The 17,901-nt window shown below is 43.0% G+C and overlaps 1 protein-coding gene across 4 annotated transcripts in view; it reads right to left on the bottom strand.

Annotated features, from left to right (window-relative positions):
- FRMD3 (FERM domain containing 3) overlaps positions 1-17,901 on the bottom strand; it is a 255,938-nt gene that overhangs the window by 105,184 nt on the left and 132,853 nt on the right. For 2 of the 4 annotated variants that reach the window (XM_012779833.3, XM_012779832.3), the window contains exons 2-3: positions 14,854-14,958; positions 2,198-2,240 (exon numbers count right to left, since the gene is read on the bottom strand). In XM_012779833.3, coding sequence (XP_012635287.2) covers positions 2,198-2,240; positions 14,854-14,958 — 148 coding nt within the window. Of the gene's footprint in view, positions 1-2,197; positions 2,241-14,853; positions 14,959-17,901 lie in introns of those variants that run through there. The other 2 variants (XM_012779834.3, XM_076008586.1) reach the window with 2 other exon arrangements.

Genomic DNA, 17,901 nt, shown 5'->3' with positions numbered 1-17,901 from the left:
CCCAAAGTCAGAAGGATCTTAATGGGGTCAGAGCAAAGGACCTGAACACCCATTATCCTCTGTGAGAAGCATTTCCCCCAAGGAATGATGCAGCCATTGCCTACTAGAAGGCAATAAGAGTCTAAAAGGATAAAGCTGCCTGGGGCTTTGCAACCAGATCTTTTTGATAAATTCCTGGAAGAGTCCCAGGAGTTGGACTCATTTCTCTGGGTTAACAATAAATATAAGTCCTAGTTTAAATTTTTTTCTAATTTATAGTAAATATTTCTAGGACATATGTACAAGAACATAGAAATTTTTGATACTGAAAGACATTATGAATAACAAAATTAGATTTATGATCTTGAGAAAATTACATAATAATTTTTGTTCACTAATGTCCTTAGCAATACGACAGGAAACTGGGTGATGGGTAAGACCTGTGCCAGTTCCTAGAATCAGCGAGTCACCCTGTCTGGTTTAGAAATTGAATTTTACACAATTCTTTTATCCAGATGCAGATCCCATTTGTCGTTAGATTGAAACTGGCCAGTAGTCAAATGTCAGTCTCTAAACCATTTTTATAAAGCATTATACATTATCAGCTGGCTGTTCAGATTTGCTATATTATAAAGACAACATTCTTAAGCAGTAAATTCCTCACAAGCTTTCCATTTCTCACACAGTTTAAATCTTTTCTTCTATTAGGTGTTGAAATATCTTTAAAGATAAATTTATATTTCACAAATGTACATGGCCTACAGAAAAAAGAAAAATATTGCATGATATATAACAACAAGAGTCAAGAACTATTTAATATTTTAGAAGATAGCCTAAATATTTTTAAATATATAAACAAAGTATCAACAATTGGCTATGAAGGGACAAAAGCTGATCATCAGCTCTTTTTTCTCTGGCATGTTAGTTCATTCTCATTATCCTGCATATCATACTACATGGAGCCTCCTGGGACCTCTGTCCTACCACTTCTACTTGGGTACATGCCCCAACCCTGTTCCCGCCTCACCCACAGCCTGGCCTGCCTGACTCCCCACCCCCACTGCTGCACTGTGCTCATCTCGGCACATACATCCTGCACTGGCCACACAGACTTTACCGTTGAAATATGGGAGAGGGACAGGGAAGGAAAAGAAAGAGACAGAGGGAAGGAGGAATGGGGAGGGAGGAAGAGAGAGGAAAAGGCCAGAGAGGGAAGGGAAAAGGAAGAGAGTTAAAAAAGAAGCATGTTGGTTGCTAGTTTGCAGTCCACATTCAGTTTCTTCCTTCTCCCACCTGAAAATCCTGCCCAGAATAATCTCTTCGTATTTGAGAAAGAAAAGAATCCCTTGAATGATGACAAGTGACATAATATGCATTAACCTGATCTCCAATGAGAAACTGATGTATCACCTACACTTCAGAGCCCTGGGAAAGTTGATGTGGAGGCGTAACTGGATTGGGGGGACAGGCAATGAGTTTCTGAGGTGCGTTTTGGAAGTTCTCCTCCAGGCCATAAATGAAAGCAGATTGGCTACAGCCTGGCATGGGTGACCAGGACAAAACATCATGTTACCAAGGACTACTGGTGAACACCCCTCTCACTGCAACCCAGATGGGTGACCAAGGATTCGAGAGAGACGTTACCCAAGCAAACTTTTCCAAGAGCTCATTAGCTAAAAAAAGAAAAAGGAGTTCAGAATATCAGAGCTTTAAAACAATTACCCAGAAAAATTATTTTTACTTCATTTTTGAGAGTTCAAGGGGCGGAAAAGTACACAGTACAACCTTCTGTGAAGTTTTCAGTAAGATTTTAGTTTCCAATCACACCTGCTTCTCCCATCTCCCTCAAGACTGCACCTCCTCCCACTCTGAACCATTTACTAGCAACCCCCACCCTCAAAGGGAACCAGGTACCTGGTGATGAAGGGATATTTAACCATCCAACTCCAAAGCCCCTGTTCAAATGTGAAATACGAGGGCAAGATGTAGGGAGGTGGGAGGCACAGGGAACAACAGGAAGAGTGACTGCTGAGGGGAACCAGGGTCACAGAAAACGAGGAGAGAAGATGCATAGCTCCCCCAGGAGAGAGAAGCTCCCACTCGCCCATACATCTCCAACTCTACCCATTTTTCCCCCTGGCAGAAGCAACTTTGTCAGAAAACAGAATCTATCTTTGGACATTTTGTAGCAAAAATAAAGCCACAAATTGACACTTACATTTCATTTGCTTGGAGATGGACTTGTTAGGCTCAAGCCAGTGCTGAGGAGAAAGAGAAGAAAAAAAAAAAGCAGAGATCAGGGGTGGAATTGCTGGACCATACAATGCATACTTAATATTAAATGATTAACAGGAATTCCAAAGCACAGGCTCAGTTTCCACAGATACTCCTCGGAATTCCACCCTCTGAAGACCAACATAAACAACCCGGCGATAATCATAACCCAGACGAGCACATAAATTACAGAGAGTTAACATTTTCTCAGTAAGAGTTGAGTCATACAGTTGCTAGGAGAGGGTATGTGCTTAAATGGATGTTCTAGTAGCTCTAGTCGACTCCTAGGAGATTCTTTGAGCCCCATTGCTCTGGGAAAGCCACAGGTGACTAAAGGCTTTGAGCATTTGACAACCATGGCCTTCATTCAAGAGGTCACAGCCCAAGACAGCATGAGCACCTAGTTCCCCTTACAGGCCAGACTGCTTTAAAATAAATATTGGGCCAGGCCAGCTTTAGCCCCATCACACACACAAGCAATTCTTCCTTTATGGTAGGGAGAACAAATGATCTTAAATATCTTATTGTCAGAGTCCTGAGGTCATCAAGAAGAAAAATCAGCTTTATCACAAAACAAAGAAACCAGAAGGCCTGGGATCTCAGAACCGTGTTACTGCCAGGCATTTGAAGCTGACACCACGCTGGTCCCGGTGGCTGGCTCTCTCCAGAGCAGTACAAAGGTCACTTCAACATGCTGAGAGCCCGGCAGCCCTTGCGCTCACCAACCGTGAGGTCCCGAAGCCACTCGGGGAATGTCAGGAAGAGTCGCTTTGTACACCTGAAGCTTATAGAGATGATAAGAGGGGGTGCCACTGGACACCATCCTGAGGTCGGGAAGCCCTCCGCATGGGGCACCCCACCTGCTCCATGCTAGAGGACAGAAGAGGAGCAGACTTACCACCCACTGAGCTCTCACACCCCGTCCTGTCTCCTTTGTGTCATCCCATAAGCCTCAGGTTCTATATTGTTGCTATTCTTTGATGTCAATGTGTAACCATAAAGTTTAATAAGACCACACATTTGTTGAAGGCTTACTAAGTGCCAACTGCCATTTTAGGGTTTCCATGTGCTATCCTGTCTAGTCTTCACTACCACACACTTATAAATGAGAAATCTAGGGCTCAGTATGTTAAACAACTTGCCTAAGGTCACCTAGCTGATTAATGGCAAAGCCATTCATGCAGAGGGATTCTGGTGCATGGCCCCTAACCTCTCAGCTGTATGGCCTCCTGACTGATCGGTTTGCTCTAAAATGCATGTTATCCTTGATGAACACTCCCTATTTTCTCAGAAACTGGAAAATTAAGCAGTCAAATCAGTGGTTTCCAATCTATGATATCAGATCTCTGCAGTCTTCAAAAACAATAATCTTTTACCTGCTTAACATTTGGGAAAGTCTAGCAACAGCAAAATAAAAGTACATTTACCCCTGACCAGATTGCACAGACAAGCTGAAAAAGCAAGTTTCTTTGCTTCTGGCCAAAATTGTATCAGCTCACTTTGTGAACCCTCATTATCCCTTCTAATCAGAAGTTGCACAGTTGAAATTGAACAGTAGAAAACTAACCAATTGTTCTACTTACTAGCTATATAACCTGGTACAGGATGTTTAAACTGTGTCTCAGTTTCCACAACTACAAAATGGTAACAGTAATCAGATCCACCTCAGAGAGCTGTTGTGTGAAAATACTCAGTAAATGTTTGTTGGCTGATGCTGTAGTTGTTACTTAATAGGTACAGTTTAATTGGTAGATTACCAATATGTGGGTTTCATGGAGGACAATAATAAAAAGGCCGCTGGTGGTTAAATTTCTTTTCTCGAAACAAATAAATAGGATAATTTAGAAGTAAAGCAAGAAAACTAATAACAGCAGCCATAGATGAATACCTACTGCTATTGTTTCACTGAGGAGAATCACCAGTCATTTTGCCAATAAAATCTGAACTATAAATATGTTTTCCAAATTCTCCTTGCTTGGCATTCTTTGAATTCATTAGCCCTTCCTTAACCTAACTCCAACCTGTGTTCTCCAATTTCTGAGTGCAGGGGTGATAAGTCAGTTTCACGTCGTGTGCTCACCCCAGAGCTGTGAGGAGGGTTTCCAAACTGCTGAAGGCTTCGAGAAAATGTGTGCCATGATCTACTGGCTATGTCTGCCATGCCACTATAGATTGGCTATGCCTGCCATGCCACTATGGATTGGTTATGTCCTTCTGCTAGGCCACTATAAATTGGCTATGTCTGCCATGGAGGGGGAGTAAACATTTAAGGCATGCCTGCAAGATATTTGCCATCTGTGCTGTAAAGAAATTATTTACTCCAAATGAACTGACCTCCTTGTTGCCCTAAGAAATACACCTTGCAGTGCTGGATCAGTTCCTACCTTGCTATTCCTCTAGGCCTAGTCACACCCTCCTTTGCCTTGCAGGCCCTGCGTATCTCAATGACCTACAGAGTGATCGCTGTATACTTTTGCAGGACAGCTATTACAGCTACTCTTCTCCAATGGGATAGTCATGGTGCATAGAGGCCTAGGAAAATTAAAATCAGCAATACTCACGTTTCAAGGGACTGGAAGAAATCACTTCTCCAAAGAGGGCCAAGCTCAATTTGTCAGTATTTATTAAAACAGACAAGCAAAACCCAACTGGCCAATGGCCTTTATTCTCCAACTCATCCATGTGAACAAGGAGGCACGTAACAAGAATTTTCACTGCAGGGTTATATAAAATTACAAATCATTAGAAATAGCATTAATGGCCATCATCAGGAAAATGGGTAAATAAACCATGGTCTGTTCATGTTCTGGATGATTCTGCGGCAGTGTTTTATATGAGGGAGATCTTTCTGTGTAGCATGGACAGATCTCAAAGGCACATTGTGGGATGAAAAAAGTGAACTGCATAGTTATAACTATGGCTGCAATTCATTCCCAAAGTTTGTATTGAAGCATCGCAGGGAAACGCAGCCATAGCAGACATCTGTCAGCACCATGTGAACTGTGAACTCAAGGGAGTACACAGTTCCAAGATCAGATTGAACTATATTCCTTCTGATGTCATACTTTTTTTTTTTTTTTTGCAAAGATGGGTTTACAGCAGTTGCTGTGATAAAACACAAGTGCCACACAAAAATAAGTGTGGAACAGGCAATGAGCATGCTGGTGTCTGATAGGATCCCAGCGGTGCCCAACAGGCACACACTTCCCTATAGTAAGCAATTGTGGTCAGTTAAAAACTAACTGAAAATACTGTTTTTCTTGCAATTTTTGTGTATGATGTTCTAAATGGCTACTAAGTTGTTAGAACATCAAAACTTACGAAGTTATTTAGATCTAACCCTTATTAGATGGAACTGTTAGATGTTCTCTTGGCCTATGAACACCATAAAATAATTAATAAGATACTAAGAAATCCATAAATTAAGAAAGTTTAGAAAGCTTTGAACTACTATATCATGCAGTTAATGTCTTCTTTTTTAATAAAAAGTACAAACACGACTGTATAGTCAAAAGGATACATATATAAGCATCTAAACTTATTTTTACAGATCTGAAATTGGTACACATTGAAGTGATACCAGTGGGAGTAGATAACAGGGGTGGGGGCACAAATTTTGGAGTATTGGTCAAAGAGAACTATGATTTCAATATTTTCTGTGATGTTTTAACTTTAACCATTTTACATGTATTGGTGCATCACATGAATAATTAAAAATCTATTTAAAAAAAAGAAGAAGGCTAAGCTCTACTCAGAGGATAATGGTAGAGTTCATGTAATCTAGACTTGAGAATTTCATACATGACCTGCAGATACCAAATCTGACTGAGCTTCCGGGTCAGACCCAGGAGCCAGCAGGCCTGGATTCAAATCCCAGCCCTAACACTGACTAGCTCTGACCTCAAGCAAGTTCCTCGGTGTCTGCACATACAGCATCATCATGAGGTTTCAAGACATTAATTCATGAAGAAGGGCTTAGAACAGAGCTTGGTGCATAGTGAAGGCCCAATAAACACCAGCCGTTACCATCTTCACACTCGCTAAGAGAGATGCCTCAGTTGGTGCAATGGCAGCTTCAGTGAATCCAACTTTGTCCTCCTCTTCCTCCTCCACTCCCCATCTCACTTTCCCTTCTGCTTGGCATGAGGAGATCATTTATCTGTAGTTGGAATACCAGCTGCCAGTCCTTTGCCTCTTTCTTCATCCCCTTCTCTCTCTTCCCTTTTCTCATTCTTCCAGTTAGAATGTCAAAGTTGACCAATGACTTGGAATCTGGGCTACACCAATAACTCCTGATATTACTAGATGTGCAGATAAATTACACCAGTGTGAAAAATAACCATGATGTTTTATGCTTGGCAATTAGATGTAAGGCTTAGAGCATTTATTGCATTGCTATTTTTCTTTTGATTGCTACTTGGATTATATGCTATATTTTTAAGTCTGTTTCCTTACTAGAAACTGATATTCCCTAAGATAGGAAGAAAGGAAGACCTGGCCATCAAATATCCAGATTTGTGGCTGATTTACTATAGCTGAAACTTTCATTTGCTCTCATTTAGAATAAAAATCCCAAAGGCTAACACCCCATAGCTCTCTACAAAGTGAATCCAAGGAGTAAGATGAACCAGAGGATGCCTCCCTTAGTATGGTTCAAAGGCACCAGGAAGGCAGTAGCAGCAGGTGTTGTCCAGTCTCAGCAGCCTGACTCTTTTCAGGAAGGCTGCCTTCAGGTTACTGGACACCATTGCGGGGTAGAGAATTGAGCCTTCCTACCCCTCCCCACCCTTCACAGGCCATGGTAGCTCTTAATTAATGACTGACAGGTGTGGGAGTATAAGCACCTCTGCTCTCTCGCCCCTTAGACAGGATGACTCTAAGGCATGACCTACGCTGATTCCACAACTTCCCTGTAGGACTGAGCCCAAGCGACCCTCTGCATGACTTTGCCCAACACTGCACGCTGGCTTGGCTTCCTTCCCTTCCTGTCCCAATCCTCCACTCCCCTACAAGAGTTTTCCTAGACACACTTCCTAATAAATCACTTAGGCTGGAACTTTCATTTCAGGGTCTGCTTCTTGGAACCAGACAGTCTCCCTAACTGTCCTAACTGTTCCACCAGAAACTTCCTCCATGGTGCAGAAATTCCTTCCCTTGGAGGTTTATTCCTTTTACCTTAAGCTTTTAAGTTAACCTGCAAAGCCACTGTGAGAGGTCCCAATATAAGGGGGTTTTCAGTATTGGCAATCTAGCCTGATCACATTTCAAGCCCTTTCTTAGAACAAATTTATTTTGATTGAGAGCAGCTTGAAGAAAAAGAAGATGAGTAGGAGGAGCTACGCAAAGGAGGTGTAAAACAGACAGATTCCTAACCCTTTTATGTCCTGATTTCCTTATCTGTAATTTTGGCAGAGGAGGTGGAAGGCAGATTCAAGAACCCCCAAGATTCCTGCAGCTCTAACAGTTCACATCGCATGAACCTGGAGGACAAGGACATTGCCAACAAATGTTTTTTTCTCTTTAATTTTGCTAGGCCCAGCTGCACTTAGTCTTGAAAGATCATTTTTCTCTACCCCATCATAGAAATGATGGGGTATCATTCATACATTCTCATTTTGGCTTGTTTGGGGAAAAAGAAGGTGAGTATGAGGCAGTTATTTGTGACTAAGTAGATTGATTTCTAATTTGGTAGCTGCTGAGACAAAAAAAAAAAAAAAAAAAAAGGCTTCCAAAAGGAAGCAATATAACATTTAGTTATCTTCAAATGTTTGGCTTCTGTTGAAATTGATTCAACCTATGATTACAGAATAAATTACACACCTCTCGGTTATCTTTCTCAAAACCCTTGGTGCCCTGAACAAGAGTAATTTATAGTCCGGAGAAATGCGTTAACCCACGGGGCTTTAAGAAAGAATGAATGCACCTCCCCAAACAGGAGATTGATTTTCCCTCAATTGTAACCAGATCCAAAAACTGAGCGATTCCCATGACAGCACTAAAACGATGGCCTGATTCTCACGTCCACCTGGACAAAGCCCTAGAGAAACTCGGTCCCTGCATCGTGTAGCCGGTTTGTGCCATTTCCAGTCTCTCTGGCCTCTGTTGGGGAAAAAAGAACGCCATCTGATGAATGCAGCTGTGACAGTGTTCCAGATGATAAGCTGATCCTGGTTATTTATTAATAGTTACCAGTAACAATGGTTTCCACTCCAATTTCAATAAAACCTATGACACAACAGCGACAATAACAAAAACAAATCTATAGATCAAGAACATTCAAAAATTGTTTGTTTGGAAGTCAATCCCTGTAAGAAAATCTTCATTGCTTCAGTGTAGTGTTTTTCACTCCTTCAGCTGTAACTGCTTTTATATTCCAGGGTCACAGGGATTGGCAAAAAAAAAGTAAAAGCCAGGAGAAGAAACACTATACAAAACAGAGGAGGAGGGGCTGGGAAGTCTAAAAAAGCAGTCACATCTGTCCATTAATCCATTCAACAACTACCACCCTTTTGCTAACTTAAATGCTAACAGGAGTTGGTAATTTTTATTTTTTTGTAAAGGACCAAATAGTAAATATTTTAGGTCCTGTGAACTATATATTCTCTGTCACAACTACTCAACTCTGCTGTTGGGGCATTTAAAGCAGCCACAGAAAATAAGTAAATGATAGGAGTAGCTGTGTTCCAATAAAACTTTATTTACAAAAACAGATGGAGGGCCATGATGACACTTGTGTGCCAGCCCCTACTCCCAAGAAATCCTTAATGTATGATTAAAGAATAAAACAGTCATAGTCTGATGAAAATGCAATAGGTTGTAAAAAACATTTATTACTGTTTAAAGTACACAAGCATACTAAAATGTAATCATAAAGGAAATTATAACATTCTTTCAAGCTTGTTATAATAGCATTTACCACTATGCAGCATTTGCTATTATGCGATATAAATCTAACAACACTGTCACCAAACTGTTCTAAGATCAAAGATCACCTAGTTGCCAGACCACCAGCCTATTCAAACTCTTTAAATCATAGAACAGTAATGAGATAAATTATGTAAGTTGATAGTACAAATTAATTCATTTAAACAACAACCTTACGGCATAGGTAGTATTAGTGTCCCCATTTTACAGATGAAGAAATTAAGGCATAGTGTGTAAGGAACTTGCTCCAAGTCATACAACTAGCAAGTGGCAGAGAGATAGGATTTGACTGTTTTCCTGATGTCAAAGCTCTTAGCAGCTGAATAACAATGTCCTCCAGTCCTCCCTCCCTTGTCGAAACTGCAGCTCATTCTCTCTTATTAAGTCTATAACTACCCTTGCTTCCAGAATGTGTCTATTTTGCTCTGTTCCCTGTCAGTCCCCCTTGTTTGGTTTGTAATCTATTCCTGGGGCTTTGAAGTAATATAAGACCACATTAGCTTCAAAATCTTTGTAGCTTAAACCCCTCTGTTAATCTTCAGACTCATGTTTTCAACTGAACATCTCAACTTCAACATCTTTCAGGCATTCCAAACTCAACATGTTCAAAACGTATCACCTTTCCCTCAAAATGTGCTCTCTTTCCTGTACAACTTACGTAGTAAGTGGCTCCATGTATACTGGAGCCAGTCCCTATGCAGCCATGTAAGGAGTCTAAACATCCTGTTGAAGAGGTGTCAGGAGAAGCCCCCATATTGCATGCAGAAGGAAGGGGCCCCTGAGCCCCAACTTCCAGCCATCCCCATTAAGGACCAGGCATATAAGTGAAGATGTCTTGGACCCTCCAGACAGGACCAGCCACCAGCTGAACATCACTGAGTGACCCCAGTCAACATCATGTGGGGCAGAAGAATCACCCAGCTGAGCCCTGTTCAAATTCCTGACCCACAAAATCCTGCAATATAATAAAATTATGTTGTTCTAAGCCACTAACTTTTAGGGAGGCTGTTGTACAGCAACAGATAACTAGACTGTTATGACTCTTCATGCAGGTGAAATACAATTACAATTGAACCTAAAAGAAATCTGCTGGAGGCTGAATGAAAAAAATCCAAATTGACATTTCCTAACCTATACTGTTTTTATTTCTCCAAGTTATACATGATAGATACATTCTAGTCTTCTTCCCACCTTGACTTAAAAGTTATCTTTGAAGCCACTGTGAAACTTCCAAACCTGCTGATCTCTAGTTGGCTCTAATGTCCTTGCCTGCTGGAAGTCTCTAGTGAGTTCTTCTCTCTCTAATGATCATATTCAGCCTGATATCCAGAATTGATTCCTGCCCAGGTTGTTCCCTACACCAAGGAAGGAAAAACTTCCTACCTTGGCTATCTTCTTATTTTTTTCTGACTCAAAAAAGAATAAAATGGCATTTTCCCTGCCCCTGCCTTCTGGCTCACACAGGATAACTAGTTCATGTGTTTCTCTTCACCTCCCCCCCACTAAAATTAGGGCATCCCAGTTTGCTAGGTGACTTCTAGATCACAACCTTATACGAGGTTTAGTTAAAGACCGTTTTAGTTAAAGACCAAGTTCTGCTTTCTGCTGGAGGAATCTGACAACTTTCCCAAATCTGTGAGTGTTTCATACCTTGGGCCACAATGGAACCACCACACAATATAACTGACTTTAAAACTCTTATGATAGTATTGTCTTCCTTGCAACTTGAGTGCCCAAAGTTCTTTCCCACAAAGCCAAGTTACTTATACACGTCTCCCCCACACCCCCAACACATAGACACCAAGAAGCCTTGATTGTTAATGCCTCTTGATACTGAAAAACAAAAGGGGACTCCTTACGCAGACAAATTCACCATTGGTGACTTGAGGCGGCAGCATAACCTTTCTCTTCCATTGCAGGGCTGCCCTAAATCTTAGGTATCACTCTTGTTCCCAGCTATGGGCATCTGTGCAGCAATTATCCCGAGGAGCAGGAAGCAGCCTTTCAACGGCAGGAGCAGCTGGTGGGACATAATGCTCTCTGGCTTCCTGGCACCGTCCCCAGAGTGAGACCTCAAATCACTGGGCCAGTTTTTATTCCATTCATTGTCCTCCCCAAGGTGCCTCTAGAAAAAGCAAATTGCTCAAACACAGACAAGGTCTTTTCCTGTTGTTAATAAAACTCGCTGATAAGCTCACTAGTTCTTTCTGGCTACTAACATAAAAACCTCAGGGCTATAATTATATGGGGGCGGGGGATGAGGGTGTCCTTGCCTCTGTGATTTTCCAGCTCATCCTCCTATCAGAAGGCACGTGAAACCCTCTGGTGTCCAGCGGACACATGACACACAATGCCCTGTGAGCCAACATTGGGCACTCGAGCAGTGTGCCCCAGAGGTATGAATTTCCAAAGTGAATCCCTTAACTTTGGGTATGAGTCGAAACATGCTTACATTAGGAAAGTCAACAACACTGATGTAAATGGGTTAAATAGATGCTTAGAAACAGATAAGTTAAAACCAAAAGCTCTGAGCACAGCTTCCCTCCAGACCGTAAACCAATCACCTATAACAAGTCCTGGTGTAATTGCTCCTCTGGCTGGGCTGGGGGCTGGGGCACCTCGACTTCCTTGCCTGTGTTTGGGGAAAGCAAAGGGGTGGAAGAGCAAGGGGGAAATCCAGGAAGACGGATTTAGGATGGACATCTCAAACCACAGCCACAGAAACGAGAGTTATGAAATACAGCTAATTATTTCAAAAATTTCATTTTTCCAAAGGGAAGTTACCTGAACACGTGAACAGAAGTGGTGGAAAGACTATGCTGGAGTTTAAAGAACATTAAGAAAAAGCTGGGCTGAAGCCAAGTACTACCTTCTCCTTCCACGATTATTTCTCCCATGACTTCGAAACTCACTGCCCCAGGCTTCTCTATGGGTAAAATGGGAGAACACCACCCACATTTCCCCTCATCTTAAGCAACAAAAATTATATGAGTTCCTCAGAGGATGAAGGTGGTAGAAATTCAGGGGATTTTTACTGACCAGTGTTCAATCTCTCCCTCCCTATATCAAATCAAAATATAATAAGAATAATGGAATTCCCGGGCCCTTGCCATTAAAATAGCAAAAGATAGTCACCATTTCCTGACTCAGTCTTTCCCACTTTCAGAGCATCTGGGGCATGAGACATCTTGTCAAACATATGGTGTTCCAAATGTAATAGTGCTAAATATTTAATATTCCACAATGGTTTACTGTAAATGGAGTTGTGAACAGTTGTAGGCAAACCACCAGCCCCCACAGCAGAGGTGAGTTCCACTTTAGCTTCTCTAACTCTCTTGGCTTTCTCTGTTGATTAGCTTTCTATACAAACAACTCATTGGTTTTATTTGCCAATGAGAAAAAGTACAGGAGCTGGTTTTAAAAAAAAAAAATGTTGGTTAATTAATCTCTGCTTAAAACTCCCATACCGGCATGTCTTTTTGCCTTTGAGTCCATTTTTCTTATTATCCAAGGCTCGCTTGTTGCCTTCTCTTTCCAAATATCATAATAGCAGTCCTCTAAGCTTTAAAGGAAGTTATTAATATAAACATTTTGAGGTTTTAGAGGTGCTAACTATGGCTGTATTTCCTCATACAACCACCTCACCTGGACCTAGCCAGTGCATAATAATTGTAAGAATAATAGCAACAATCAAAAGTAAAAATAACACATACCATGTACTCAATGTACATACCATGTATTAAGCATTTATATACCTTATCTCTAATTCCTGTAGCAACCCTACAGGTAGGTGTTGTTATTTGCTTTATCCATCAGGACAAAGACTCAGAGAAGCTAAATAACTTGGCCAGGATCACACAGCTTGCCAACCAGCAGAGATGGCTTTTAATTCATATCTTTCTGAGTCCAAAGTCCTTGCAATTGTGTGTGGCAACTACTCTACAATCCATGGGAAAGCTACAACTGACATCTTCAAAATCAAATGGCTATAAGAGCTGTATGATGCAGAGGGGGAAAAATAACCAGAAGTATTCAGGCACTCCTCTAAGCAATTTAGTGGCTACATCAGTTTTATTTTCAGGGAGGCCTCCACTTTTTCCTCTAGTCTACTACCCAGCTACACATGGACATTAAAAATTAAGCTAAATCAAGTCGAACTATAAAGAACAATAAAGTACATGAACCTAAAGACTTACCTTTTTTTTAACTTAAAAAATAATTTTAGATGTATAAAAAAGTTGCAAAAAATAGTAGACTATAACCTTTACTCACCTCCTAATGTTAGCATCAACCACAGCACAATTATCAAAATAAGAAACCAATGATAGCACCATAGCATCAACTAAACTACATACTTAATCTGGAGTTCATCCAGTTTTCCCACTACTATACTTTTCTCTGTTCCAGAAACCAATTCAGGATCTCACATTGCCTTGAGTTGATGTGTCGCTCCAAACTGTGACAGTTCCTCAGTCTTTCCTTGTCTTCGATGACCTTAACACTTTTGAAGAGTATTGGAAGAATTATTTATTTGGGAGAATAAATACTATTTATTTGGGAGAATTCCCTTCACTTTGGGTTTGTCCTATGCTTTCTCAAGATAAGACTGAGGTTAGCATTGTTGGGAAGAAGGCCAGACAGTATGTGCTGCTATTGCCTCATCTCAGGAAGTGCGTGATGTTGAGATGTCTTTTTACCAAGAGCCAGGCTGGGCTGGTGGGGAGAGAGGAGGAGCTGAGAAGATCCGGGTCGCTGGGGAGGAGGAGATCAAATTATGGAGGGCAGAAGGGTCCTGTCTTCTTCCTGGGCGACGCCCTGGGTACCCCTTTGCACACAGCCCTGCTGTCAGCAGCAGAGACCAGAGTGGGGGCAGAGCCCCTCATAGCTGGGACAGAGTGGGGGACCCACAGCAGGGGTGCAGGATGAGGGAACCCCAGGAGCTGGAGTGGAGACTCTATCCCAGGGGGCTTCTGGATGTCACATCACTGAGTCTGACACATGCCACACCTGGATGCCCTAAGATGGGTACAGCGCTTCAAAAGGAGAGACTGCCCTGCTCACACCTCCCCACCAACAGATACTAAACAGGGCAGGTGTGGCCAGGAGCAGGAGCGTGGTGGGGGCTGTCTGGGTTAGTGTACCCACGGAACAACTTCTCAAGTGATTTAAGGTACATAATATAAAACCAATCATTCTAAAGTTTACATTTTAGTGACATTCGGCACATTCACAATGTCGTGCAGCAAACACCTTTGTCAAGTTCCAAACATTTTCCCCCCTGCGAAAGAAAACCCTGTATCCAGGAAGCAGCCACTCCCCCAGTCCCCTCTCTACTGATAACGTTTGTAGTGAGGGGTGGGGGGGGGTCTCTACAATGAGGTCTCATTTGGCCACCAAGAGAGGAGCTTTGGCAAACTTTGGTTCAAAGAGCACAGGGACATCCTCTCTTCCAACCAGACAGGAGCAGCCTTCCAGAAAGGCCGATAAGGAAACTTTTCCCTTCTTCTGCTCCACGCAGCCCGGTGGGGGCAGTGCCAGGCTCTCCCGTTCACACAGTTTCATGTGGCCAATAACCCGTGAGAACAAGGTGTCACAGGGGCTCCGAGACGAACCCGGCAGTGTCCCACAGTCTGGGTCACCCCCGGAAAATGGCTCTGGGCAGAGATCGGCTCTTACCCTTTGCTTCTCTGGGTCCACATAGCGAATGCCAAAGTAGTCCTTCTCCAGCAAGCTGTAGTAGTTGCAGATGTGGTCGATGAGAAACTGCCCTTTGGTCTCTCTCTGCAAAGGAAGCACATTTACGATTCAGCCGGGGCTCACCTTGCGCGTTCAAGTCCGCGGCGGCCTGGTTCGCCCCGTGCCCCCGTGCTTGGAAAGACGGACGCGCCCACTCCAGTCCCTACAGCAGGGCCTTCCACGCTCTTGTAACCTCGACCCTCCGTGAGAAATACATTTTACCCTGTGAGCCATCAGACACACACACGCACGCAAGCGCACGCACGCACACGCACGAGCGCTCGTGCAAAACCAAAAGAAACACCAAGAGCCGCCAAAGGGATATCCACCAACACCCTGCATCGATATTATACAATGTGCTCGACTATGTTCCATTTTATTCGAATACATGCCGTTTAATTTTTCTATTGCTATTTATGACTCAGAACACTGACTTCACAACTCAGTACTTTGTGGAGACCCATAGCTTGCAAGCCCTCTTAGAACGCATGCAATGCCCCTGACTGCTTGTTCTTTGTATATATTCCCAATGATCCTACTAGGAAGGCCCTCATTGTATATCTGAGGAATCGGAGGCACAAAGAGGTTAAGTGACTTGCCCAAAGTCACACAACTTGTAGGGAGCAAGGCAGGACTTGAGCCAGGCCACTGAATCCAGACTCCTGCTGAGCCACCTTGTCTCCCTGGGGCATCTGGGTGTCCCCTGCAGCTCTGCCAGGAGCAGGGTCTGGCGGGTGTGGCAGTGCAGTGCGCGGTGTGAGAATACCTGGCTCCCACCAGTAATGGCGGGTGACCTGCTCTCTCAGGCCTCAAAGCCACTGTATCATATCCAGAAATCAACACAGAAAGGCATGATGGGGGGTGTGGGGGAGCCCAGGATGGGTGTCCCAAATAGGCCCCTGTGACCTTGAGTAAAAACCCCTGGCCTAGTTCCACTTGAGTAAGATGAGATGGCCAGACTAGATGATTTCCATGTTGGTTAGATTATTTTTCCTTCTAAAATTCTATGAGTGGAAGACATACCAGCCAAATCTGATTAAGATAAATACCTCTGCAACAAAACCCTCTCAAGAGCAAAGACCCTTCCAAGCCCTTATGAGCATATCTATTAAGATTAATTTCTGCTTCAATCAAAGTCGGTGACAGATCCATGAGATGTTGTAGGGATAGAATGTGACCTATAAAATTAAATGAAGAAATCAGAGACGTTAAGTGAGCCACTCTCCCAGTCCACCAAAAATAATTCTGGAGGACCAGTTTGGTCTATGTCACATGATGATCTTTTCATGATAAACTTACCATCAGCTCAGGAAGCTGGATAAAAAGCCACTCACTGCCTTGGCACGCACAGTACTGAATGAAGGAAGCCCACTTATCAGCACACACTGTGATATGGAGCCTCCGTTTTCCTGAAGTCACTTATGAGTTTAATTTTGAGGGAATCTTTGAGTTTTTACTTCCATTCTAAGAGAAACCATCTGACATAGCTCAAAAGAGACAAAACCATCAAAATGGAAATTGTTTCTAAATTTCTGTAATTGCTTTTCAACCCAGGAGGCTCAAATGACAAGCTATATTTGGTGACAGCCAAATTCAATGCCCAGAAAATAATCAATGGACTTAGCCCTTTTACATATGCACTCTGCGATCCATTCATCTTTAAAAGGCTGCTGCATTATCAACTCCCTGGACATAACACATGAGTTCATCGTCTTATGATCGAATGGCAACACTTTCTTCATTAGGGTTTACTATGGGGAACTCCCCGCTACCAAATGCAACAGACGCAAGGTATGTGGGTCAAGGCAGTGCACAGCAATAATACAGGATTGAGCACTCCTTGATTGGGTGTGACAGATACTGCTGACATTTTGCCCTAAAGAAGATGTACTCAACAGTGCAACAAAGATTTTTTAAAAAAAAATTATTAAACACACCAAAATAGACCCTCCAGCAATATCTCCTTAGACTACACAAGACCCTTTCGAGAAGAAAATGCTGCTGCAGACAATGTGGTGACTGGAGTGTGCACGGGGGGCTGAAGCAGGGTCGATGCCTTCCCAAAAGCAGATCAGACTCGCTCCAGGCCAGCAGGTGCTTTCTGGGCCTTTGCTACTCGAGGGACAGTGGACCAGCAACACGGCAGAGCAGCAGCCCCAGTGCCCCCCGGGAGGGAGCTTGTTGGAAACACAGAGTCTCAGGCACTGCCCCAGACCTGCCGAACCTAGTCTGTATTTTGAAAGATCCATGGGTTATTCATATGCACATTAAAGTTTAAGAGGCTTTGGTCTCTGGGACTTCTCTGACATGAGAAAAGTGCAAAATGTTACCTATCTCCAAAGATCACTAGAAAAGAAAGGCCCATTTTCCTTTGAGAATTGTCTATTCTTTAGCTCATAAAAATCAAAATCCTTTGCTACCTCAGGGGCACAAGCTGCCCCTGCCTTTGTCAAAGGCCATAGACCTCTGCAGTTGTGTCCCTGTACCTGCAGAGCGGACAGCCAGCCTTGTCACCTGAGATGCTCCATGGCTGTGCCAAGGAAGTCAGCTTACAGACCCACGTGCTCCTGCCTGGAAATCTGGATTATGTTCATAAGTCACTTAAGTTTCTGTTATCATCATTTCTGTGCACCAAGCTCAGTTCTTACACTAAACAAAAGGCCACACAGGCCCAGTACCAAGGGTTGGAAGAGCTCAGTCAGGGATCACATACGCGATGGGCAGAATCCAGCTACCTACTCATACACCGCACTTCAGGAGAGGGGCTTAGGGTGCACAGTGGCTCTGACCTGGCCCCTCCACCCACTTCCTCCCGAGCCGCTTGAGGACAGAGGCACCTTCCCTGCTGCCTAAGCTGGTGTCTGGCACCGTGGATGTTACCAAAGAGATAAATGAGTCATTGCTTTTCTCTCATGGAAAACCCAAGGTCTGGAACAAAAGGAAGCGCTTCCCTTTGGGGCGCACAGCACCAACCATGACCTGGGGAGA

Source organism: Microcebus murinus, chromosome 12 (genome assembly GCF_040939455.1).
Source record: "Microcebus murinus isolate Inina chromosome 12, M.murinus_Inina_mat1.0, whole genome shotgun sequence".
NCBI classification, from domain to species: Eukaryota; Metazoa; Chordata; class Mammalia; order Primates; family Cheirogaleidae; genus Microcebus; species Microcebus murinus.
Note: the sequence above shows the minus strand (reverse complement) of the source record. Positions and strands in the feature narration are given on the sequence as shown.